At 43.6% G+C, this 27,380-nt stretch overlaps 1 protein-coding gene across 2 annotated transcripts in view; it reads left to right on the top strand.

The window, feature by feature from the left end:
- Positions 1–27,380, top strand: part of LOC137417601 (receptor tyrosine-protein kinase erbB-4-like) — a 249,597-nt gene that overhangs the window by 56,408 nt on the left and 165,809 nt on the right. For both annotated transcript variants that reach the window (XM_078782410.1, XM_068103503.2), the window contains exons 3-4: positions 13,795–13,990; positions 21,138–21,275. In XM_078782410.1, the coding sequence (XP_078638536.1) occupies positions 13,795–13,990; positions 21,138–21,275 (334 nt within the window). The remainder of the gene's footprint in view (positions 1–13,794; positions 13,991–21,137; positions 21,276–27,380) is intronic.

The raw sequence follows: 27,380 nt of genomic DNA, 5'->3' as shown, positions 1-27,380 counted from the left end.
ATTCACACTGTACCAATGTAAAACATATCACGATAGCTTGCTTGGAAGCAGACATCTTAAGGTAGATGGCAAGCTGGCCAATGAGAGCAACGCAGTGAACTATCGGGTGCTACTCGAGAAGAAGGCCCAATTAAGGGATTTGATCCATGAAAAAGCAGCGGGCACACTGGTCAGGTTAAGAATACAGAATATAAAGGTTTCAGATACCCCAACTAAGTCTTTCTTTCACCTAGAAACTGTAGAGAAACCAGCACGACTTGTATCTTCGGTTTTGGACCCAGGGGGGAACATCCTAACAAATCCAAGTGATATAAGATTAAATGTAATCGATTTCTTTTCTGATCTTTTCAAGGCCAAAACAGTTTCTCACGAAATGATGAATGTTTTGACCTCTCATCTTCCTTCTGTGGCTGAGGCCCAACATCTGGAACTGGCTGCTCCAATTACCCTTCCAGAGCTAACCAGTGCACTTGCTGAGATGGAGTCGGGAAAGGCCCCTGGCATCGATGGCCTACCCGCCGAATTTCTTTTGGCATTCTGGGACATTTTGGGCCCAGAGTTGCTCAATGTTCTGGATGCATCTCTTTTATCCAGAGAATTACCGCTCGGTTTTAGAAGAGCAGTACTCTGCCTGCTACCCAAGACTGGCGATCTCCGACACCTGTCAAACTGGCGGCCGATCTCTTTGTTGTGCACGGATTACAAACTGTTTTCCAAGGTCCTTGCGAACCGGCTGAAGACAGTTATTGGGGACCTGGTGTCACCTGATCAAAGTTGCGGCATCCCTGGCAGATCCATCTACGACAACATATTCCTAATCAGAGATTTGTTAACTGGTAAATGTGTCAAGGAGGATTTTGGATTGGTGTTTCTTGACCTTGCAAAGGCCTTTGAAAGCATTGATCATGAGTTTTTGTGTCATGTGTTACAAGCTTGCGGGCTCGGTGCTAATTTTAGAGCCTACATAGCTTTGTTATATGCAAACATCTCCAGCTTGATCAAAGTTAACAACGAATTTTGCCCACCCATAAAGGTTCATAGAGGGGTAAGGCAAGGTTGTCCACTTTCAGGTCTATTATTTGCCCTCGCCTTGGAACCTCCCTTAATCGCCCTCAGAAAGGATATCCCTGGACTCGTCCTTTCTCCAGGACACCCACCTTTGACCCTGTCTGCTTATTCCGACGACCTATGTGTCATTATAAAAAGAAAATGCGACAGTGACGCCATGGCAAAGTGTTTGTCGGACTTCAACCTTGCCTCATCATTAAGGTGTAATTGGGGGAAAAGCAAGGCTCTGTGGTTCCCCTTTCCAAAAAATGACTTACCTGTGCCACCGTTATTACCACCACCTCCCCTTCCTGCAGAGCTCGTGTGGGCAAATGATGGCATCAAGTATTTGGGCGTCTTCCACGGTCCTCCTCAGTATGCCCAGAACAATTGAGACAGGATCATTGACCAGGTAGATGGGCGTTTGAGCCGATGGAAAAGAGCTCTACCCCACCTTTCCTATAAGGGTCGCGTGCTAGTTGTCAACAACCTCGTCACTACCCTTTTGTGGCACCGGTTCATCTGCCTGCAACCACTGGAGGTTTTGCTCCAAGCTATCCAGAGGAAACTGGTGGATTTTTTTTGGGGAGGCTACCACTGGCTTCGACCCAGCGCCATATGTTGTCCCTCAGCCGAGGGTGGTCATGGCCTAGTCGATGTCATGCATCGATAGTCGATAGCATGGAAGTCGATGTCACCGGGAGTCATGGCCAAACGATCTGCCCCCCATGAGCGCAGGGTCAGCCCCCTTCCATGCTATGAGCAGCAAGAGTATTTATAGGTCTTGTGTGAAACTTCTTCTTGGGGACCCACCTCTAGCTGGGGTTACCCGGTGGAAAGGACTCTTGCCTCCCGGTCCCTCCTCTGAGCCTTTATGGGATACAATGTATGCTGGACTTATTTCTAAAAGAACAGGTGACCTTCAGTGGCGTTTGGCCCACTGGATTGTTCCTTCCAATGCTGTCATTCGTTTTTCTTCCCCCATTTCCGGCTGTTGCCCCTTTTGTCCGGTGAGGGAAGATTTGTTTCATGCTTTCATTAATTGTGAAAGACTTTCTCCTTTGTTTCATTGGTTAAATTTTATTTCCCATAGATTGCGGGTTACCTTTTCTTTGAAAGCTTACATCTTTGGCTTTCCTCCCAAAAAGGGAACCACATCTATTGTATTTGGGTTCCTAACCGCTACCGCTAAACTGGCCGTATACCTGTCGTGGAAGGCGAAGCTGGGCAGCAGACCCATGCAGGAATGCAGTATTATGGTGTTTTTTTGTTTGTTGGTGTCAGCAAGGCTCAAGCTTGAATTTGGCTGTGCCCAAACTGCAAACGACCTTGCAAATTTTGTTGCGACCTGGTGTGTTGGAGGGATTTGTGAGGTCCAAGATAACAAATTGTTAATTTCTTTATAATACAGTGCGGGTGTTTCTTATACACTGTTCCATGCTTCTCCTTGCCGGCTTTTTTCTCCCCCTGGTCTTGACCTACTCTTTCTTTCTTTCTTCCGTCTCTCCTCATGGTTGCGGATGCGATTGTAAATTTGTACATATAAAATTATGCCTAGTTTAGAAATTATGCCTAGATTTTCTCCTCGTGTTTTTTTTTGGTATTTGCACCTTTTCTGTTGCTTGGTTTGCAGTGCACTGATTGTTTTTTCCTTCCGGGATTTCTATGATTTTACTGATTTTCCTGGATGAATTGCCTTTGGTGGTACTCTTGTTTTATACTTTTATAATAAAAAGAGTTTAAAAGTCAAAGTCTCTCTCTCTCTCTCTCTCTCTCTCTCCCTGTCTCTCCCTGTCTCTCCCTGTCTCTCCCTCTCCCTCTCTCTCTCTCTCTCTCTCTCTCTCTCTCTCTCTCTCTCTCTCTCTCGTGCCCCTGCTGGATGTTGGTGAGTCGTGCGTGGGTGTGGCAATCATGGCGGCTGTGTGTGAGGAGCTGTGAGTACTGTGTTGTGGTGTTTGTCTTTCCCATCCTCCATTTCACTCCCTTTGTGTCCTTGTACGTGTTTGTGAAGTTTTCCCTGTGTTTCCTTTCTTTGTTGAGGCAGGAGAGAGAAAGAGAGCGTGCACGGTAGGTGATTTGCAGGCCTGTTCAGGACCTCCGGGTTTGGGCCTCCTCTTCCATTTGCCGTGTTTATACGTTTAGCCTTTTCTTGGCTAAATACTTCATCCATATTATTACTTTTCCTTTTCCTCCACTTGCTAGATTCGCTTGTGGCAGGTTTGTTTTTGATTTTTCAATTTACTTCATTTGTTAATTTTACACAATGGCAAACGTACGTTTGCACAATAGTGTGTATGAGGCACTTACTCCAAAGAACGGGGTCATAGTTTGTCCGCCGGACGGAGTTAGTGTTGACGACGTTGTAATGGGTTTCGGAGAACAAATTGGGCTCGAAAACATTCTCGCAGTGTCAAAAATGAATCAACGTGTCGTGCTCTTCCTGTCCGAAGAGCGATACGTTGCTCAGACAGTAGAAACCGGCTTGTCTGTCGCACCGGATCTTTTTCTTACTGTGTGTCCTTTGGACACACCTGCCGTTAAAATTATTATTTCGAATATACCGCCTTTCTTTAAAAGCGAGGAGATCACCTGTGCTTTAAATCGTTTTGGGACGGTCGTGTCACGGATCTCAATGATCCCCTTACGTTTGCATTCTGGCGCTTCAGTTCGACACATAATGTCTTTCCGGCGTCACTGTTATATTGTTTTAAAGAATAATGCACAATCGCTTCGTGCTGCTGTGACTATGAAGCACAAAGATCGCAGCTACCAAATGTATATCGCTACTGAGGCAATGACGTGCTTTATTTGTGGCGAGCACGGACATTTAAAGAACGCTTGTCCAAAACCAAACATTCTCGGTGGCGAATCTCAACATGTGGAACCTAACCGGGAATCTCAACACCTGGAGCCCAAACCAAGCACGAGTGGCACATCTAGAGCCGTGGAACCCAAGCCAAGCATTAGTGGTACATCTAGAGTCGCGGAGCCCAAGCCAGGCATGAGTGGCACATCTAGAGCGGAGGAGTGCACAGACACCTCCCATAATCAGCCCCACGGTGCGAGTGTGGAACTAAAGGGACCTTATGCGGATGATGAGGGTTTTATCACCATTCAATCTCAGAGAAACAAGCGCCCAAACGTCAATGGTCACGATGTAACGCCTAACGGTAAGCGTTCTGAAAAAACTGGCGCCGTCGGGCAAATTAAATGGCTCCCATTTAGATGCAGCTGCTCCGTTTGCTGCCGTGAAAACGGAAAACAGATTTGCCGTGTTAGCTACGGAGGATAATAATAACGCTCCTGATAACGAGCAAGACAAACACGAGCACGAACAAGGAGGTGGTGTCGTGCCCCAAGAGGTATAAGTAGGTAGTGTCGTGCAACAAGAGGTACAAGGAGGTAGTGTTGTGCCCCAAGAAGTACAAGGAGGTAGTGTCGTGCCCCAAGAGGTACAAGGAGGTAGTGTTGTGCCCCAAGAGGTACAAAGAGGTAGTGTCGTGCCCCAAGAGGGACAAGGAGGTAGTGTCGTGCCCAAAGAGGTACAAGGAGGTAGTGTCGTGCCCCAAGAGGTACAAGGAGGTAGTGTCGTGTCCCAGGAAGTACAAGGAGGTGGTGTCGTGTCCCAGGAGGTACAAGGAGGTGGTGTCGTGTCCAAAGAGGAACAAGGAGGTAGTGTCGTGCCCCAAGAGGTACAAGGAGGTAGTGTCGTGCCCCAAGAGGTACAAGGAGGTAGTGTCGTGCCCCAAGAGGTACAAGGAGGTAGTGTCGTGCCCCAAGAGGTACAAGGAGGTGGTATCGTGTCCCAAGAGGAACAAGGAGGTATTGTCGTGCCGCAAGAGGCACAAGGAGGTAGTGTTGTTCCCCAAGAGGTACAAGGAGGTAGTGTCGTGTCCCAAGAGGTAGCTGTGACTACCCCTGTGGTTGCCGATACTACAACCATGGACGTCAGTAATGAACCTGTTTTAGTCCCTCTCCCTGCTAAGGGTGAAGTGTCTGAGATGTCTGCGCCACAGACAACCCCGGACATGATGGAAGCGGAGCGTGTATGTTCTGCTTCGGAAATAGCTTTTCCCCTCCCGGCAGAAATGGAAATACCTGCTGCACCGGGGGAGCACGGTATTGATGTAGATCCCCAATCGAACTACGATTCTGATGGCGCGTCGTCGCTTGCCTCTGGTGGTAGCATCGAGGTCTGGAATGATCCAGGCTTATCCCAGGAACCGGAGAGTGGTCCGACTGTGCCCCCCCCCCCCCCCCCCCAGGAGATCCTAAAGTTTCTACATCACGCTTTTCGTAAGAGAAATGTTAAAATTCAGGATTCCTTCCCTGATCTGCACAGTTTTATCATCTCCGCAAAGTGACTGCTCCTTCAGTCTGAGCAGTTTGGTATGACTGAACCACAAATGTTTCGTCTCAGAAAATGGATTCTGAAAGCAAGGAAGCAGCTCCAGGCATATCATGACCAAATTGACTGATACCTTTCCCCAAATTCCACACTATGGCTTTTTCTATAGCCACTTTAAACATAAACGGAGGACGCTCATATTTACGGAAAGCTGAAGTTAGGGAGCTTGTTTTGAAGAACCACATTGATATCTTACTCTTACAAGAAACCAGATGTAGTTCCTCCTGTATGAGTGAATGGGAAAGAATAATGAAAGGAAGGTGGTTCTTCAGTAGCTTAGAGTGTCCTAGGGCTGGGGTAGCCATTTATTTACATCCTTCTCTCTGTAATCTCATTGTTGATTTTAATGAAATAATTAAAGGGTACTTAATCTCTCTCACTTTCACTCTTAATGGTTTTAAACACACGATACTGAACATCTATGCACCCAGTGACAGCACGGATAGATTTGCTTTTTTCACACAGTTAGAAACTTATCTTGCACATTTTGATTTTAATGGATTTGTTTGTTTAGGAGGGGATTTTAACTGTACGTTGGACTCTACCATTGATCGCAATGGGAATGAGCCTCATCCAGCAAGTATTGTGCCTCTGACTAGGACTTTGACAACCTTCTCCCTTGTTGACATCTGGAGAACTCGAAATCCAGCCACACGCCAGTATACATGATGTCGGTGTTTAAATGGCCGTCTGTCCCTCGCAAGGTTAGACAGGTTTTATATTAATAGTGATTTTTTAAATATTGTGACCCATACTGGTATTGTCCCGAGTGGTTTCTCAGATCACCACATGGTTGTGTTTCGCACTTTCTCCCCGATTTGTAATCGTGGTGCTGTTTATTGGACATTCAATGTTAGTCTTCTGGAAGACAAATGTTTTATTGATGCTTTTAAAATCTTCTGGGAGACTTTACTCCTGCAGAAAGCTTCCTTCCCTCTCCTCGGACAGTGGTGGGACAATGCAAAAGCCCAGATAAAAATGTTTTGCCAGCAGTACGGGTCATTTCATACCAAGAATGATGTTGCTCTTCAATCCCTGCTTACCAAGGAGATTCTAACTTTACAATCCAACCTCTCAGCTTCTAATGCTGAATGGACTAACCTTTTGTTGGCTAAGAAAAAGGCCCTTCTTGCTGAATTGTGTGTAATTGAGCTAGAGGAGCTTTGGTCCGGTTCCGAATGGAAAATGTGTGTTTTCTAGATACCTCTTCCAAGTTCTTTGGATTGGAAACCCGAACCAAACGAAGCCAGCAACTAACCTCGCTTCGGACAAAAGAAGGGAGAGTGACATACGATCAAAAATGTATCAGAGGTTCCGCCAAGGAATACTTCTCTGACTTGTACCGTGCCAAGAACATTGATCATGGAATGATTGACTCTCTGGTTGCCTCTTTGCCCACCTTGTCCGAAACGGCACGCCTACAGTTGGATGTGGAAGTTACTTTGGAAGAACCTTTTTCCGCATTGCAAACTTTACCCACTGGCAAGGCGTCAGGCTTAGATGGGATCCCAATGGAACTCTACCGGGCTTTTTGGAACCTTTTGGGTCCTGAACTACTTGGTCTTTTAAACGACAGCTTGCGATCTGGGTCGCTGCCCCTCAGTTGTCGCAGGGCTGTACTTGCCCTCATTCCCAAGAAAGGAGACCTTCAGAACTTGAAAAACTGGCGTCCAATCTCGTTACTTTGTACTGACTATAAAATCTTTTCCAAAGCTCTTGCAAACCGCCTCAAGCCGGTGATTGGGGAGATTGTACACCCCGACCAATCCTACTGCATTCCCAAAAGGACTATACACGATAGTATTTTTTATCGTTCGCGACATTATCGATATTTGTACCATTGAACAAAGGAATGTTGGTTTGGTTTTCCTTGACCAGGAAAAAGCTTTTGATGCAATTAATCATTTTTATCTCTTTTCTGTTTTACGGGGCTTTGGTATCGCGGAAATTTTTATCTTACACTAAATTATTGTATCATAATACCTTTAGTTTGTTAAAAGTAAATAATATTTTATGCCAGCCTTTCTCTGTTTGTAGAGGAATTCGCCAAGGGTGCCCCTTGTCTGGTCTTTTGTACTCCCTTTCAGTTGAGCCTTTGCTTATTCGATTGCGTGCGTGCCTTCTTGGTTTCGCCCCCCTTCCAGCAGTAAACCCGGTCAAGACAATTGCCTACGCAGATGACCTGTGCATAATTGTTCGCTCTGATGAAGATGTTTCTTCCTTGGTTCATTGTGTCCAGGAGTTTAGCTCAGCAAGCTCTGCAAAAATCAACTGGCTCAAGAGCAATGCTCTCTACTTGGGTCCGCAAAGTGACGCCCCTCCTCCAACCTTGCCCGGCCAGCTTGTGTGGGCACGAGACGGGATACATTATCTCGGGGACTCTCTTGGCACTCCGGACTTCGTCTCGAAGAACTGGGAAACCCTCATAACTAAAACTGAGTAGCGGCTTCTAAAATGGAAAGGTTTACTGAATCAGCTCTCTTATCGGGGTCGCGCCCTGATAATAAACCAGCTTGTGGCATCAATGCTGTGGCATAAGCTTAAGGCACTACAAGCCCCAGTTTTTATTCTTTAAAAACTCTCAAGTGTTTTTATTGACCTTTTTGGGGGGGGGGGGGGGGGGGAACACTGGCTCCGGTCAGGCGTGCTAAGCCTGCCCGTCGCTGAAGGTGGACAGGGGTTGGTCGATGTCAACAGTAAGGTGATGGCTTTTCGCCTCCTCTCACTACGCCGGCTTCTGTACACAGATGTCCCGTGGAAAGCTTTTGCTCACTGCCTACTTAGGCAAGCCGGGAAACTTGATTTGGACCAGCAGCTCTTTCTCATCAACATCAAGAGCGTTGATTTAACTTTGGTCCCCTTGTTCTACAGGAGCATGCTGGAAGATTTCAGGCGATTCAGTTTCAGCGTGATACATGTGATTATTCCCTCCCAATGTTTTTAAATGAGCCAGTCTTTTTAAACCCAGTTTTTAAAGGGGTCTGTAGTGACCGATCTTTTATGCAAAAATTCATTGATATTGATTGCACTGAGGTCAAAAACTTTCGAGACCCTTTTCTCCATAAATGGAAGTCAGCAGCTGACATTGCTGTGGCTACTGGTGTTCATTCTAGCAGAGTCATTGGGAGGATCTTCTCTCTGATTTTACGCCTTTTTAAACAAACCGGGCTAAAATGGGACCCACTGGTGGAAGCTAACCCTCCTTTGTCCCAATGCCCCTTTCCAAAACTTTTAATTTCTTTCCAAGGTCTTATTCCTTTTAATACAATGGAGAAATCCTCTGTTTATTCCATGTGTGTTGGAATTCTTGTTCCCTGTAAACCGACAGAACCACAAACACACTGGAGACCTCTGCTCCAAATTGGCGCTGCCGCAACAATCAAATGGTTCACCATGTATAGGGTACCCATTGTCAAACGCACTGGGGACCTGCAATGGCGACTGGCACATTATATTTTATCTTCAAACGTTTTATCTCACCGCATATGCCCTGACAACTCGGAAATGTGTCCCTTCTGTGATGTCCCTGAAACTGTTTTTCATGCTTTTATTGAATGTACGAGGTTGGCTCCTCTTTATTCAGTTTTATCATGTGTGATTGAAGGGCTAGGCTTGGTTTTCACACATTGTGTTTTTATATTTGGCTTTAATATTTCTTACCGGTGTAAAGAGGAATGTATTTTAGCCAACTATCTGTTTGCGGAGGCAAAACTTGCTTTTTATTTATCAAGAAAGCACAAAATGTAAACCATTCGTGCACTACTTTTATCTGATGATGATGTTTTTATGATTTTCAAAGGTCTAGTTACGTCTCGTTTACATCTGGACTGAGGCACTGAGTCCAGATGTACACTTTGGACTCAGTACATTGTGGTAGTCCAGATGTACACTTGAATTCATTGAATGTACACTTTTCTCACAGCGATGGTGCGTGAAGGAATCCCTATGCAGCTTGGTTGATGGTGTCCTCCAAGTTCATTTGTAAATTCTAGTCCTTGCTCTCATGTAACCCCCATCTTCATTTATATGAAATGTGTCATATGACTTTTTATCATGTACACTGACTTCCTAGTAATAAAGAGGAACGAAATGTCAAAATGTCTCTCTCTTTCTTTCTTTCTCTTTCTCTTTCTCTCTCTGTCTCTCTCTGTCTGTCTCTCTGTCTCTGTCTCTCTGTCTCTCTCTCTGTCTCTCTCTGTCTCTGTCTGTCTCTGTCTCTCTCTGTCTCTCTCATATCAAGCATGATCTTCTGAAATAAATGAGATATTTTTTAATTTATAAGGTTGCAGCACAGTTGTGTTACCGCTGTCATGAGTGTTGAGGTTCATCACAGGGCTAAACCATTGTTGCCGAATTGAAGGGCAATACATTGATGTGCATGCAGCGTTCGTTCATTAGTTCGCAGCTCAAGGCTGCAGGGCAGCGTCATTGGCTGAGGCCACAGATGTGCCGCTGATTCAATACCCTCTGCTGGCTAGAGCAGGAATTTGTAATGTGGCCATGGTGCTCGTGCTGGCGATAGCTCGCCCACTCTTCACGAAGGACACCGTGAGATCTTCAATGCCCACCAATGAATGCTGGCATACCGGGACGCCTGTTTAACGTCTTCCGTCCGAGGGATGGCACACACAAATTGATGAATCACCATGTGTGTGAAACACCGGAATAATTTATAGCTGAGCCGGTATTCAAACCCAGGCTAGACAGCTTAGAGGCGAGTGTGCATACCTCTTGGCCATCCTACTAGGCTGTGCATGCGGAAAGGAAAGCATTCATTGTTGATCATAAATCTACAAACTTGGTCTAGGTCTCACTCATAAGATAGCAAGAGAATCTTCAATCTGAGAAGGACCAATTGAAATGCTAATTATCACATTAATAAATCTAATGTTATTTAAATTTAAGAAACTGTAGAGCTACCATCAGACATATATATATATACGTATATATTCATTAAAGCACTTCAGGCAGCCTCTATCTGCCTTTCCTGGCAGCTCTTGTCACATATTAAGTTCCTTGTTGCATAAAGGTAAACTGTCAAGCTGGAGGCTACGGGTGACCATGGTGGTTTTTTCACCTTGTTTTCACATTTAGAGGTTGATGTTAAATGCAGCCAGCCAACTCTACGTTACCATTGGTCAACATCATACCAAGCCAAAATACCTTAGAGGCTGAAAGTCTGTGGGAAGAATGTAAATGGAAAGTTTTCAAAGTTGGCTATCATGACCTTTAGATTTCCCTCAGATGTCCTTGGGATATAAGGTACATTCACCTGCTTCTGGGATCACTTATTTTCTTGGATTGCTTGGCCATGGCCTTTCCTCACTATCAGCATTTTGCTCGGAAAAATTCTGGAGGAATTACTTTCTGGTAAAGCCCATATTAAATGCTCAACAGATGAGGATTACTCCAGTGCCAGCACTCTGTTGTCCCAATTTGATTTAGTATACATTTTAATTTTTTAAATTATTATTTAGATTTCTGTGGTGTTTGTTATGTTCTTGCAGAAGAGAAAAGAAGCTAAGAGTGTGGGCCAGAAGACTACCAAGTGGTTGGATTGCAAAAACAAAGTCGTTGTAACGTACAAGGAGAGGGAGAAGGAAAAGTTTGAGGAAATTAGTGATGAAGCTGAGAGCTTGATGAGCGGAAGAAGTACAGAGAGGCATTTAGGGGAATTGCAGAAAATATGTGGACGAAAGGAAAGGGCACAATGTCAAGGCATATAAACCAGGCATGGTGGACAGAGGAAATATTATAGTGAAAGCAGTCGAGAAGAAGGAACTTTGGAAGAGGATAGAGAAGATCTAGGATGGAGGAGGACAACTGGATGCAGGGTTACTGTACTTGTATGGGCAGAAGAAGAAAGCAGCAAGTGGAGCTGTGAACAAGGCGAGGGATGATATATGGAAATGGATGTGTACTGCAAGTTAGACAAGGATGGTGGGAAAAAGATGATCTATAAATTGGCCCGAGACAGGGATGACGACGGGAAGGATGTCTAAGGAACTGGTGGTGATCAAGGATTGAGACAGGAAGGTAGTGACGGAAAGGGAGGCGGTAATTAAGATATATGAAGGATAGTGCAATGAGGTGTTGAACCAGGGAGCTATGTGAGCTGGAGCTACCGAGCTATGTAGACGGGAATGTGGAAGTAATGGAGATTGTGGAGGAGGTGCCAACAGCATTAAAGAGGATGAAGAAGGGGAGGACATTGATGAAATACGTGCAGATATGCTAATTGTGGTAGAAAGAGTTGGAGTCAGTTGGATGAAGAGACTGTTGAATGTATGTATGAGAGAGAGTAACATTCTGGAGGAGTGGCAGACCGGTCCTATTGTTCCAATACGGAAGAGAAATGGAGACGCGCAAGTTTCTGGGAGGTTCCGGGGCATCACACTTCTATGCCATGTCATGGAGTTATTAGAGGATTATGGATGGGAGGATAAGGAAAATTGTGGAGCAGGAGATAGGCGAAGAACAACAGGAGGTTGAGAAAGGCTAGAGGTAGGCGTATGTGTTTACGGTGAGACAGTTGGCAGAGAAGAGGTTGGAAATGCAAGGTGATATTGGTTTCGGGTTTGTGGACCTTGAGAAGGTTTACAACAATGCTGAGATGGATGGGAGTGTGGGAAACAGAAGCTACGTTGGTGGAAGATACATATAAGGGAATGCAGGGAAGAGTTTCAGTTGGTCATGGATTGTCAGAAGAGTTCAACATGAACATTGAGGCAGTGAAGTTCACTCAGTCCACTACTGTTTATTATAGGGATGGAGCTGGTGAGCAGGAGGCTCAGCAAGGGAGGGATTCTGAGAAAGATAATATATGAAGGCGATCCAGTTATTGAGGCGGTAAGCTTGCAGGAAATGCAGGAGGCAATGGAGGAGTGGAAGGATGTGCTCGAGACCCATGTATCGAGGATGGGCTGGAGGAATATTGTTCGGACAGCAGAGAAAGGAACTGAACATCAGTTTAGAGGGGAAGAAGATTTGGAAGGGAAGAAGATTTCAGTATCTTGATGGAACAGTGACCGAGGATGGTAGTTCAGAGGCAGATGTGTGGGGGAGGATACAAGTGTGTACATGTGTATGGAGTGAAGTGGAGAGACTCATGTAAGACAGTAAAATATAAAGGAAATTGAAAGGGAATGTTGTGTGGTCTTGTATGTGGTCGGCCTACCTTTATGGTCTGGAGATCGTGGTACTGACAGAGAAGCAACAACAGTCTGCAGGTCTGCAACAATTGGGCCAGGAGAATAGCGGGAGTGAAGGGGGTGGATAGAAGAAGGATGGACAAACTGAGGAAGGAGATCTATGTGAGGACGAGCTTGACAGGGAGATTGGCGAAAAGGTGGGCTGAGCACTTGGTACGGATGAAGGAAGATAGAATGGCAAAGAAATCGAACGGTTTGAGGGAGCAAGGTAGGAGGAAAATAGGTAGACCTCGACTGAAATGGGAAGATTGGTGAGGAGGGATGTAAGTAAGATGGGGATGATGGAAGAGTGGGGAGAGTTGGCTGGGGATATCGAGAAATGAAGGATTATTGTACAAACAGGTGGGCCGCAGCATCCTCGCCCCATATCCTACTGTCTAAAATAAAGCAATTCCCTGTATGTATGCATATATTTATGTATGTATGTACATCTGAAAATCATATAACAAAAACCGGGCTGGGCCAATCTCCACTAATATTTTGCATACGTGATAGGGGTTCGCAGGGCCAGGTGATTGGCACAAAACTGAGCCCCATAATCCCCTCATTCTCTGGTGAAGGTGGGAAGCTGACTCAACGATTTTTGTCTGTAAGGATGGGTTAATCTCGACCAAATTTGGCTTATCTGCCAAGTTCCCAGAGGGAATGGTTATTGATAGTAAAGGGAAATGAGGAAGAAGAAGAAGAAGACTATGAAGATTGGAGATGGGGAAATGAAAACTCCGATGTATGTGATAGAAAATTGAAATTACTTAATAGATGAGATGATGAGTAAGACAATGGGAGAAAGTAGTTATGGGATTCATAAGGAAGAGCCATTCTTTATTCACCTTGTGAGACCTCTCGAGTCGAAGAGTTATTCCGCGGAAGTAGTGTAGGGAAATACAAGATTAAGAATTGTACAATACTATTTTGCATTGGAAATTTGGGATCATCTCCATATTGTGTACATCATGGGGGTTGGTATTGAGAATATAATGAAATAAGTATTAGAAGGGAAGAGGAGGTGATGACAAGAGAAAAATGAGGTGAATTGCATTAACTAGCTTCTCCAACATTTTATTTGATTATGAAAACTACATAATTGTGGTGACAAAATGTACTAGGATTATTGTTGTTCCCCCACAGACCATCCGTGAAGTGTCAGGTTACGTACTCATTGCCTTGAACGAGATGGACTACATCCCCTTGGATAACCTCCAGCTGATCCGAGGAATGGAGCTGTACGATGAGCATTTCGCCCTCACTGTTCTACTCAACTACAACAAGACAAACCCAGAGCAGAAGCTTGGCCTGCGGGAGCTACGCCTCAGTAGCCTTACTGGTATGGGACCTTAACAAGATGTTTGGTGAGGAGGTTCCTTCAGGAACGACCTCTTTGGTGGTTCCATTTGATCATGATGCATGGATCCCGGGTTGAAATCTGTATACTGTATTGGCTCATTGCTTATTACCACTACTTTTTCAATGTCTCTAATTATTACCTACGCCACGGAGGTGGGCGGAGGTTATGTTTTCAACCAAGTCTGTCTGTCTGTTAGCAGGATATCTAAAAAAATTATGGACGGATTTAGACGAACCTTAGTGGACAAGTTTGGTGTGTGACAAGGACAAATTGATTAGGTTTTGGTGAAGATCCGGATCCAGATATGATAAATATATTTATTTTTCAAGTGATTCTTCACCATTGAGAGACAGGACCAAAAATTATATGTAGCATGATATCTCAAAAAGTGGTGGACGGATTATGACAAAACGTGGTGGATGACTTGAGTAGTTGGCAACTGGCAAGAACAAGCTTATTTGATTTTGGTTCCGGCCTGGATGCAAATCCGACCTATCAGTGGGATACAAAATGTAAACTGTTCAGCCTGGTGAAGGTATGCTTTCTACTGAGTGCCATTTTAGTTCCTACTCTATTGTTGAGCTGGCCGCAGAAGATCCAACTCTTTCACAAACTGTCTGGCCAGGCGTGACATATGACTGGAGCTCGTTAGGGCAGGAACTTAGAATTTGGCAAAAATATCTATGATTACTCGCCTTCTCTTTGTCAAAGACTCCATTGGATACTTTACATCCAATAGCTAATGCTAGCAGATGGGACATCCAGATTAGCGTCCATGGAAGTGATGGCAAACTTTTTGATGCAACCCATTACATGTGAAGCACCAATCCGACAGTTTGATAATCAAACTGAGACAAGACAGCAGCTCCAAGGTAAGTGCACTATGTACGCAGCATCCTTTCAAACTATTAATTGTCTTTTTTTTTAGTTGAAGTCTCCTGTCATGGACAAAATAGTCCTCATCGAGGCCATGCCTTAAATAAAAGAGCTGCATTGATAGAAAAGTGTAGAAAGAGAGAATAGTCTAAGACTTTTTGAGGAAGTAAAAACGATTCTTTTTGAAAAGGGGAAGATCGTAAGTGTTTGGAAATACATGGGAAGGTAAAGAGTTCCAGAGTTTAGCAGTGGAGGGGAAGAAACAAACATCATACGGCCCACCCTTGAGTTGCCAATGGGCACACAATAATCATGCAATGTAGTGGCTTGTCGAGTGTTCATTGGCTAATGGTGGAGGCACACAAGCAGCAAGTTCTTGGGAGCAGAAACCGAAGAAATATCTTTAGAAAAGAGAAAGAGAGCCAACTTTGTGGCATAATTCGAGCGGGTCGAGTTTTGAGGTCAGATTGGGAGAGTTGATAAGCCGGATTACTTTGGATTCAATACTGTCCAGTAAGTATGTGGAGCTAGAACCTCCCCAGATGTGGGAGCAGTTCTCTATACAAGGACGAATCAATCCTTTATAAAGTCGAAGCAACTGTTGAGAGGAGAAGAATCTTCGACATCTGAATAAGACTGAGTTCTTTAGAGGCAGACTTAGCTATTTGTGCAATGTGTGGATTCCAGGATAAATTTGATGTTAGGGTAATACCTAGTAGGTTTATTAAATCAAATGGTGTAGTTGTGGAGCTTTCAAAGGAGATTGGAGAGTTGAGGGGAGTTTTCGAGAGAGAGAGATGGGAAGAAATTGAGTTTTAGAAGCATTAAACTTAACCTGATTACATTTGCTATTAATTGTCTACTATAAATGTCCTTATAATCCAAGTAAAAGCACACTGATGTCTCTCAATGTCCTTCCGCAACATGTGATATATGAGTAGGTACAATGTCCTCCATGAGTCTTAGATACTGAAGGAAAAATATCAACACAAAAGGAAAGTGAAGGTCATGAAAAAGTGTGATCCAGTGGCCGAATGTTTAAAGTTTATAGCCAAAGAAATCTAAGTTGATGGTATCATATTCCCTCTGGGTTCTATATAAAAGAAGGTTTCTGTTGTGTATGGAGGATTTTGGTGTCTGGTTCAGGCATCACAGGGGTCATAGTCTTCAAATGCTAAGTTTGTGTTAGGTTTATGTTTCAAAGGAGACAACAAACTTTAATAATCTGCACAATTCTTCCATAGTAAAACACAAGTCTTAACAAACATTTCCCAATATCGGACTTTCACTGTATTTTCTTGGAAGAGTCTGTTGCATATGCAGCTGATGATGCCATCATTGAAGTTTGGAATTCTACAGCATTGGCTTTTACCCACCACAATATGCTGCATGCCATTGCCGACATATCCATAGCATTTGTAATATCACTTGGTGTAAGCACATGGTAGTGTTGTAGTTTTGGTTTTTCTAATGCATCAAATTCCGAATTGAAAACATTTTTTTAAGCAAATACTTTCAACAATGTAATCTTTTAAAATCAAATATTTTCATGTAGCTGCATGGGGACTTTTATAATTTACATATGATCTGAAAGGCACCTGTTGGAAAGTATAAGAGGGCTGAGTCTGTGGTTGCCAATTAAGTCACTAACTGGCAGTAATGAAATTGTTATTTCTATATTTTTGCAGTAATTTTAACCGAAGTTTCGGTCTGTCCACTTTACTATGTTCTGTCTCATCTGGGTTTAACTATCCGCCCGACTATAAACTGTTACCCTGGTGTTTCACAGGCAAGATGTTACATAAATAAGAGCACCATCCCTCAAATGGGATCTTAATCCTGGATAGGTGTACCCCTGGGTATACCCATTCTGTATGAGTGGGTATACACAGGTGTACACCTCTCTTGGGTTAAGCTGTTTACTAGTTCAGCAGGATTGATTGCTGATGGACGTTGAAGTCCTCACATTGCCTGTTGACAAAGTGGAGGAAACTCATAGCAAAGCACTCTGGAAAGATTCCAAAATACTAACTCCATTACCAGGAAACTGCAACAGCGGTAACACTAACAACAACTGCATTTTCTATTCAGTCCTTTTACAATGTCAGTCTTTGATTGACCATGGACTTGCTGATAAAATCTTGCAGAAATCTGCAGATAAGTTACAGTGCTGTTTTTTGGTTGTCGTTGTGTGGGTGGAGGTAGGGGAGAGAGAGGGAGGGTCATAAGACCAACAATGCTGGGAATTATGGAAAGATTACAATAACAAGTACAGACACATTCAAAATACACTGCCACCATGCCAAAAAATAAATATCCTCCAGCGCAGTATTGCTAGGGTGCCTTTGGTGCCTGGCAAGGCCGCAGTGCAGCACATAGAAACGGCATTGGGAGTTAGAGGTGCACAATAATTGATTGATCAATTGGGCAATTAAAATCAAAAAATTATAATTGTAATACAATTTCTTAATCAATTGGCTAATAGCTGTAACGTTTACCAGTGTTTCATCCGACCACCAGTGTTTCATCCAAAGCTGTAACTTTTTGAAAAATAATTAAATAACAAATCGATTGATTGATCAATCAATACATCAAAAATATCCTTTATAGCCACGTCACTTTGTCACTGTTGTGTCCAAATATCAGCTTCCTAGCTCAAAAGGTGCCTGAGATATTGCCCATTTAGAAAGAAAATAAATAAGTGATTAATAATGAAAATAAATAAATAATAATTGTAAAATAATTACATTATTAATAAATTGGCTACTAGAATACCTAAACCATCACCATTTCATCCGAATCTATAACTTTAAAAAAAATTGATGAAGTCATTAGTTGAAAAATTAAATAATTAATCGATTAATTGATTAATCAATAAATCAAAATTAGCCTTTACAGCCAGATCACTTGGTCATTGTCATGTCCAAATATCAGCTTCCTAGCTCAAAAAGTGCCTGAGATAATTCCCAGATGAGAAAGGAAATAAATATGTACTTAATTAATCGATAATTATTAAGTAACTAATCAATTAATTGATTAATCAAAAAACAAAAAATACTGTTTTGGCCAACCAAAATCTAATCGGCTTGTTTTTGTCACCTACCCAACTCATTCATTAAGTTTTGTCATAACTTGTCCACAACTCTTCGAAATATCATGCTATATATAATTTTTGGCCTCATCTCTCAATGGTGACAAGTCACTAAAAAAAATTATAGTATCCAGATTCAAATCTTCTCCAAAATCTAATCATTTCATCCGTGTCACACATCCAACCTCTCCACCAAGTTTCGTCCGAATCCGTCCATAACTTTTTGAGATATGCTATATATCGTTTTTTGCCATATCTCTCAATGTTGAAGAATCACTTTAAAAATGATCGGATCCAGATCCTTATTCGGATCTTCACCAAAATCTAATTGATTCGTCCTTGTCACACACTCAACGTGTCTACCAAGTTTCGTCCGAATCCGTTTGTATTTTTTGAGATATCATGCCATATATCGGTTTTTACCCTAATTACCTCGTTCATAAAGATGGGTTCTTCACTAGTATAAACTTACAATGGGTTAAATGGAGGGAACATCTGCAATACGTCTCATCATTATTTACCAACTCGATCATTTGTTTATTTTACAGCAACAGTCTCACTATAACTTAATTAAGCTTATAACTTTAGGAAATCATATCCCTAAAATGCTCCAAATGAGGCCTGTATGATTAATATTCCTCTGAAGGACATCTATTCACAAGTAGCTTGTGCAAGTCTACAGGACAACTTGATATGCTTGGTATGGACACCTTGGTATAGTTTGCATATTGTTACGTTTGAGGGGGTAGATGGAGGAATCCCATAGTAAATATAGGATTGTATAGTGATAACATGGACCATGGACATGAAGGAGACATCTCGATGAATTTAAGTAGGGAAACTGGAGCTTAAGATTGGTTATGTGTCTTCACACTGGGGGGGGGGGGGGTGTTAACTAATTAGGGATTAAGGTTAGTTTTCCCCCAGTATGTGATTGCCCCCTGTGGCTTTTCCCTACGTTTTTACAACTACAACAAGGGTGGCCATAAAGACCTCCGTTTAAACAACAACATCCATTCCCTGCAAGCCAAACAGAGCCATTCGGCAAGTAAACCCAACCCCACCAACCTAATAAGGAAAAAGGCCACACCCCAAGAGTGGTACGAGGGGCGTGGAAGAGCAAAGCCGGCAGGCCACGCCCCGAGCTTCGTGATTGGTGAAGGAGACATGGGGTGATTCCGTGGAGCTCGGCGATTGGACAGTGTGACGTCAGGAGAGAAGGTTCGAGTGAGAAACGACGGTAGGACAAAGAGTCGCTCTCTCGGTGTTTTTGCTCGGAGGAAGCTTGGCCATCATTGGTTTGTGCCTGTGAGGAGAAGGCTGGCCTTTGTGGTGCACTTTTGAAGAGAGTGAGGAGTTCTTGGCTGCGTGAGCAGCATTGTGAGGGAGGTTTTGGCTGTGGTGCTTTTTGGAGGCGAAGGAGGCCGTCCTATCTGCTTGTCTCACACCGGTGGCTGCTATGGACGTGGCGCCGCCGCCATCCTGTGCGCTTCCCACGCGGTAGCTTAGAGTTTTGATGACCATCAATTGAGGCCAAAGCTGAGTGCCGGCCAGCTAAAGGGATTTTATTTTATCGGTCCCCTCCTCTGTATTTGAGTCTGCCTGTGGAGGTACCTTGGGTAGGAAATTAAGTTACCTCAGCATTTATTTCGATATTTTAATTTCTTCATTTATTTACATTTAAATCATTATTGTTGAATTTTCTTGGTCATGTTTGCATGTTTTGTGGGTTCCGGATTAAACCCGTGTGCTTCTGTTTAGGTAAGCGCTTCGCATCCTTCCCTCCACGCGCGACAAACCAACCTGAGTTGTCGCCTCGTCCGCCTCGGAATTAAGGACTGTTTCGGCTATTCGTCCAAGGCTGGTGGAGGAAGACTACATTCCCCAACATTCTTCACCTCCATGTGCAACCCACCTTAACTTCACTTTGTAACTTTACAAAAAAAAAAACCGACATCGAAAGGATATTGGACACTGATAACTTTGTAGGTCGCTGCACTTTTAATCATGATCATAATAATAATTACTGTCATTATAATAATAATAGTAATAATGACAATTTTAACTTTTTTATATTCCAGAAGCTTCTGGATTATATTCTACTTGGAGTGCGTGTGGTAGACCACTGTAAGCTTGTTTGATGATCCCACAACCACAGAACTTGGCTTACTAGCTGCCGCAGTAATCTCAAAGCAGCACCGGAGATGTTGCAGTCCAATTCCAAGCCAAGTTGAGGCCCGCAGCAGCAAAAACTGCAGTACTGCCAGCAAACAACTGATTCACAGCAAAGCTTCCAGATGCGCAAGTCTGAAACTTGACAAAACAGAACATTGTAGAAATCTTCCAAAGTGCTTCATTTCCGTTTATGAATGGACAAAGAAAACTACTGAGACAAATCACGTGACCTATTTTGCTGTTAGCCCTGGTTTAAGCTTCAGTTAGATTATAGACCCCGAGTAACAAGAAGTCCCGGCACTCCACATCCCAGGCATGTTAAGTCAGCTCTTCCGTCTGCTTGATATACGAACCAAATTCACTTTCCGTCAGATAAATTGTTTTGGAATTTTAAAAGAGCCTGAACACAAAACTGTTTAGAGATAAATTAAATGAGATTAAGTTTCAGGACTTTCCCATTGTAATCTTTCCGAAGTAATAATCCAATACATGTTTTGGAATTATGGAATGGGTGGAGGAAGGGGTCGGAAAAAAGTGATTTAATTTCCCAAAACATCCACAAAGCCTGAATGGAAACTCAAAAACACAATTGCTTCATTGTCGTCGGGATATTTCGTTGCAGGCTTCCTTCAGGACAGGACAACTTGGGGGACTCCAAGAAACAGCATTTCAGCCGGTCTGCCCATTCTCATAGACGCTCATGCTAAGACCTAATCTGTCCACGTTGTGGTGGTTGTTTACAGCTAAGCATCCAAGAAGCAAGAGCTTTCTTACATGGAGCGATAATTTTGTAAGGTTAACAGAAAAGATTGCCTGACGGGACAACCAAATCGAATGGCGCTCCTGAAGCCAAGGAAACATGGGATAATCCACTTGAAGGCTTTATTGGCGAGGGAGAAATAAAGCTGGGATTGCTCTCGCCAACCTCTTGAAAGCATTTTGTCTGACTTGTGTTCCTAAAGCCTGGGCCTTTTTCTTTTGCAGAAATCCTCCGCGGTGCAGTGCAGATCAAAGGAAACGATTTCCTGTGCCACGTTGATACTATCGACTGGGGGGACATGCTAAACCCCAACAACAAGGAGAATTTCTCGAATGAACTTGACTTCATCAAGAATCCAATGTGTAGGTCAAGCATCTATTTACAGCTGGCATTCCACAGACATCCATTGAAAAGCGTATGCTCATATTGGGCTTATTGTGATTCCTTTAATCCGCATCGTAGATAAGCTGCATACGCTCGATATATGACCACCTCAGTTGGTGGCAAAGAAAATATTTAATCCCCTGTTGTAATATACAGTGCCTTCAGAAAGTATTGACACCCTTGACTTTTTCACATTTTGCTGTTACAGCCTGAATTTAAAATGGATTAAATTGAGATTTTTTTTTATCACTGATCTACACATAATAACCAATAATGTCAAAGTAGGATTTTATTTTTAGAAATTTTTACAAAATAATTAAAAATGAAAAGCTGAAATGTCTCAAGTCAATAAGTATTCAGCCCCTTTGTTATGACACTCCAAATTGAGCTGAGGTGCAGCCAATTTCCTTTGATCAACCTTGAGATGTCTCTACAACTTGATTTGAAGTACACCTGCGGCCAATTCAATTGATTGGACATGATTTAAAAAGAAACACACCTTTCTATATAAGATCCCACAGTTGACAGTGTCAGAACAGAAACTCTACCATGAAGTCCCAGGAACTGTCCATATTACTCAGAGATAGAACTGTGAGGAGGCATAGATCTGAGGAAGGGAATAAAACAATTTCTAGAGTGTAGACCAGGAGCCCAGAAGGTTTATTCAAGTGAAAAGCGCCGAAGCAACTGACCACGTGGGATGAAAGGGTTCTACCCCCGCATCACAAAAATGCATTGCTGCTGGGTCAGGGTCAGTGCCTTCCCGCTCAAATCACCCAAAATAGGGACGCCATTACCGAAAAGCCTATTTTGTTCAATATCTGGAAAACTATACATGGCAGTATCACAAATCTGGTGTCTACACCCATGTTTTCATGGTCAATCATTATAAAAATGCATTTCTCCTTAGTAAGGGTCATTCAAAGAAGAGTTCGCCCGCTTCATCATGGAGGAATGGAAGAAGCCTCAATATGGGCAAATCCTTGGAAGAAAAACATTGTATGTTTCACATGGTGGTGTGTGCATGGCGATGAAGAATGACGGGATGATCTTCTGCAAATAGAGGAACCAAATCACCTCCAATGTCGACATGAAGAGGCTGATACTCTCATTGCCTTTCATGCAAACAGCATTTCCACTGGTAACATTCTGGTGAGGTCCACCGATACGGACATCTTCATCATTCTGCTTGGGCTCTCTGGAAGATCGGAAGGGATCAGCATCATCATGGACTATGGATCTGGCAACAACCGAAGGTACATCGGTGTCTCTAAAGTAGCTGCCATTCTTGAGAAGAAACAGCCTGTTATAACTGAAGCAATCATCGGCCTTCATGCCCTGACTGGTTGTGATTTCACATCATGTTTCTTCAGAAAGGGCAAAGTTAAGCCCCTCCAGCGGATGGAATCAGATCCAGCTCATATGATGGCATTGCGATCTCTGACTTCTGAGGAAGTAGACATTCCAGGTGTTACCGCCTTTGTCCTCACTGTACGGGTTCAAAACCTCTGACATTAATGAAGCCAGATACAAGGCATTCATGCGCATGAGTGGTGGTAATGAGAAGGAGCCCCTTGCCAGAATCAAGAAGATAAACTGTGCTTCTCTTCCCCCGTGCAGCAAGACACTTGGTAATCATATCAAAAGAGCCCGATATGTGGCAAGAATCTGGAAGAGGGCTGACCAGACTGATCCAAAAGTTGGGGCAAGTCCCACAGACTATGGATGGAAGTTGACTCAAAACTGCTTTGAACCAGATTGGTACCCAGGAAGTGCAGTACCAGAGTCCCTCACAGGCCTACCTACGGATGACGGAGACAGAGTTGGAGCAGCTTCCATAGATGACGAGGAATCAGACGTCGATAGTACTTGGAGTGAGGACAGCAATACTAGTGATGAGAGTGACGGAGTAGCCACGTAAAAATGCAGAGATGTCAGAACAACTAGTGTCATTGAACAGTACTATTTTCCTTCTGAAGGACAATGACTCTGCAAGTTGTGAGTTGAGGACACAAGTTGGATGGAAATACCATAATACACCATTGTTGAGGTAATGCATGGTGAACTAGATATTTTAAACACTGCAAATGTTGTCAATGTAATGACTGACCATGAAAACATGGGTGTAGACACGTCATTTGTGACTTTAAACACTTTTCTTGCACAACGTTTCTAAAAATGTTTAAAACCTAAACACAAATGTCAAATTCACTAACACCGTCTGTTTAATAAACACAAGCCATCAACTTCCTAAACATGTTTAGCATAAATTTAAACATGTTTAGAAACGTGGTGCAAGATAGTGTTTAGAAAAGTGTTTAAAGTCTAAACACTGTTTTTGCATATGGTATTATCATGTATAGTTTTCCAGATAATTAGGAAAGTATGATCTTTTAACAATGGTATCCTTACTTTGGGCGCTTTTGGGCTTGACCAAGGAGAAATGCATTTTTGTAATGATTGACCATGAAAACATGGGTGTAGACAGCAGATTTGTGATACTCCCATGTATAGTTGTCCAGATATTGAGGGAAATAGGATTTTCAGCAATGGTTTCCTTACTTTGGGCACTTTTGGGTGGGAAAGACACAACCCTGGCTAAGGAGAAATGCATTTTTATAATGATTGACCATGAAAACATGGGTGTAGACACCAGATTTGTGATACTGCCATGTATAGTTTTTAGTCTAGTAGGAAGACTAGGTCCCCCTGCACCCCCCGGAGATATACTTCTAATCAGTGTTTCTAGATTGGAAAAAATGTGTAGAAAATGACTAGCTATGGCCCCAAGCTGAAACAATGTCCCACATACCATTTTTATGCAAATTACTGCTGCCATTATCAAAAAAACGATTTTTGACATATCTCAGCCAATATTGCAGATAATTGAAAAATGAAGGTGTCTAGACCCATGTTTTGAAGGGCATAGATCATGATAGAACTATTCATAACATGATTACATGTGTCTATGGTATACTAGTATGCTAATTAGTGCTTTATTTACAAAATAATCACAGTTTTACGAAATAATAGACTCATATTAAGGTCCGTCTACACAGACGTTAACACAAAGTTTTATTTTTCTAAATATTACAACTGTCAAAATAGTCCTAGCACTCAATGTGACCACTCTTCTCTTGCTTGTTTTAGATAAACATCATTAGCATTAGTGATTCTACACTGAGTCAGTCATCATCATTTTCATCGAAATCGTCAGAGTCAAACTCTTCTTCTCCTTCCTCTTCCTCCTCCTCTTCGTGCTCTCCTGTGTTCAGAAGATCCACCAGTGAGGTTGGTAGGATGGGACCACTGGACCACATTGGTTTCAACAGTCCTTCATCAGTCCTTATCCATCCTTGCTCCTCATAAGGTTTTGGCTTTTCGATGATAGGTTGATCGGCTCTTTTGTACAATGCTACGCGGTGGTTCACACGCTGGATGTGCGGCTTCAGGGCAGACTGGCATGGAGGAAGGCGAGCCAGATCAACCTTGGACTTGGATGTGAGGGTCTTGTCCTCTCCCACCATTTTTCGTAGCAGCTTGGCACGGACAATGTCCACTGATGACTCGCGACTCTGGCCGTACATCACACAGGTGAATTTTTCTAACTGCCTCTCCACCTCAGGGTTGGCATCCCAGTTGTCACCCAGTTCACCGAATGCCCTGTGAAACCTGGGATTCTTCTCCAGCTTTTTCAAGGGCCCGACTTTTCCCTTCCCTTTGAAGGCACTGGCGCAGTCTTCTCCGCTGAACACATAGTACCCCAGGAGAGTGGCACAGTAGTCCTCTCCCAGGGATTCTGCCAGCTCAGAGACGTTGACAAGTTGGCGATGCTTCCCTGACCCTGTATCCAGGTACACCGTCATGATGTTGTTCTCCTCAGTGAATCTCTCCATCAACAGCCTCTCCATTGCCTCACACACTGTTTTGAGGCAAAAGAGGGACTTTGCGTAGGCCTTTCCACTGAGAACACCTTTGAGAGATCCACTTGTTACTAGTTGTGCCTCAAAGAGAATCTCTGCATATCCAGAACCACGCATCTTGTGTCCAGTGAGCATCCCGATGTAGTTCATGGATGTGTGGAAGGGTCCAATCGTTACTACATGACTAGCAAATTCATTTGGCCAGCGCCAGATGATGGGAAGGGCTTTCATGCAGACACCCAGATCAAATGTATTCAGGACCCATCTCTGACCCACCTCAGCAGTTGCTGCCTCGGAACGCTTCAGTAGCTCACGAACAACTGCGTTGTCTGTGATCGGTTGGTGGATAGGCGTGCAGTAGTCGACTGTTGATTTGCTGGGTGGGGGAGAACCAGTTGCAGAGGTGAAACCCCCTAGCCCAGGCACAGGCTGCAGGCCACAGCTTCCGATGTATCTGATGAAGAGCCAGATGTAGTACTCTTGCATCGTAGTGGCATAGACTGTGTCATTCTCTGCTGGCGGTGTGAATGATGAGCCTTCAGGGAACTTCGGGCCAACGCGAGTAAAGTGCAAGGGTGGGAGAGTTTTTGGTGTGTCGACCTTCAGGCTACGCTGTTGTGACCTATTGATGGTAGGTAGCATTCGGTCCTTGCTGCTCTCGAACCCGGGCTTGACCTCCTGCACCATGATTCCTCCAGCACTGTTTACAATGTTGCTGCCGTGCACACTGGTAGTGGTTTTATTCAAGTTGTCCCACTCACAGTGGAATACAAGGTTGCCCTCTCCTGTCACAATTTGTGGTGTACGATAAGTTGAGACTTCATCCAGGACCTTGGCGAGAGCAGTTTCCAACTCCAAGGCGAAATCGTAGCTCTCAGAGTGTCCAAGCCTGTGTAGTATTGTGGTGAGCTGTTTGCTTCGGAACAGGTGCCTTACAGTCACACAGAGGAGAATGTGCTTTGGTAACTTCCATTTTCCATCTGACACTGCACGGCACAGATCTTGTCCAATGGAGAAGACCAGACGCTTCACCTTTTCTGTCTCGATGCCCTCCTTGCCAGTCATTAGCACGCTGAGAAAGCGGACAAGGTCTGGAGGTAGGATGTCTTCAGGATTGAGCTCCATGTCTTCAGCTGTTGGTGGCCATGGTTGGTCTTTACACTCTCTGAAAGCCTGTAGAATACCCTGGCGAAGTTGGAGGGCAACATTTTGGTTCTTGTTTGTGCTTCCGAGTGTGAATGCTCGTGCGAGAGCATTGGAAACTGTTATGTTTGAGCTGTGCACAAGCCAGAAAGAAATGACATCACATTTGTCATGATCAACCTTCGTGAAGTGGATATGCTCCTTGATTGGGTCATTCTGTAGGCGTTTCAGTAGTTTCTCTGACCGATAATTTGAGTTCTCATATCCATTCAGTTTCAGTTCCTCGACATAGAGCAAGCGCAAGGAAGAAAGCTGTAGAACTTTATTCTGCTGGATGACCTGGGTTTGAATGTGTTCCAGTACTGAGTTGAATGCCTTTTCATGGGCGGCTGACATGCAAGCCTGCTCCTTTGGTGCTTCGGCTCTGTGAATCGCACGCTCATAGTTGTAGAATGCTGTGCGGAAAGCTTTAAAACATGACGGATGGTGTTTGGCCTCACATGCAAAGAGGTCTTTGTTTTTCACCTTTCGATGGAGTCGATAGAGACCCATTTTCTCAGCCCGTGTTTCGATTTGCTCCCATGCATTTTCTTTGTTTTTAAAGGATGGGAAGGTTGTAGGCCTCTCAGTATTGCGATGAGCATCTTTGGTCTCAACTTTCTCACAAAATATACACTCTGGCGGGAAGATGGGTTCAGCAGAACCTCCTGGTTTACGAGGAGAGTGATGCCATGATGAGGTTGATGGCCCTGGTTCTGTATCATCTCCCAGACGATGAAAGTGGCGGACAAAGTGCTTATAACACTTGCTGTGATATCCTACTCTTTCTAGGTCATCAGGAAGAGTTGCCGGGATCTGATCACATACTGATTGCATACGACATGGGGAGTCATGCGGTTGGTTGAGACGTCTATCCCGGATCTTTTGAAGCAGTTGCAGTTTTTCTGAAGCAGATCCTTTAATTTTACGGAGGGGCGTGAAATCCCCATGATCAGACATGGATGGTACATGAAGGAT

The sequence above is a fragment of the Myxine glutinosa genome, chromosome 1, assembly GCF_964187855.1.
Source record: "Myxine glutinosa chromosome 1, kmMyxGlut1.1, whole genome shotgun sequence".
Taxonomy (NCBI): Eukaryota; Metazoa; Chordata; class Myxini; order Myxiniformes; family Myxinidae; genus Myxine; species Myxine glutinosa.
The sequence above is the reverse complement of the archived record's forward strand: the minus strand, read 5'-3'. Positions and strand labels throughout refer to the sequence as shown.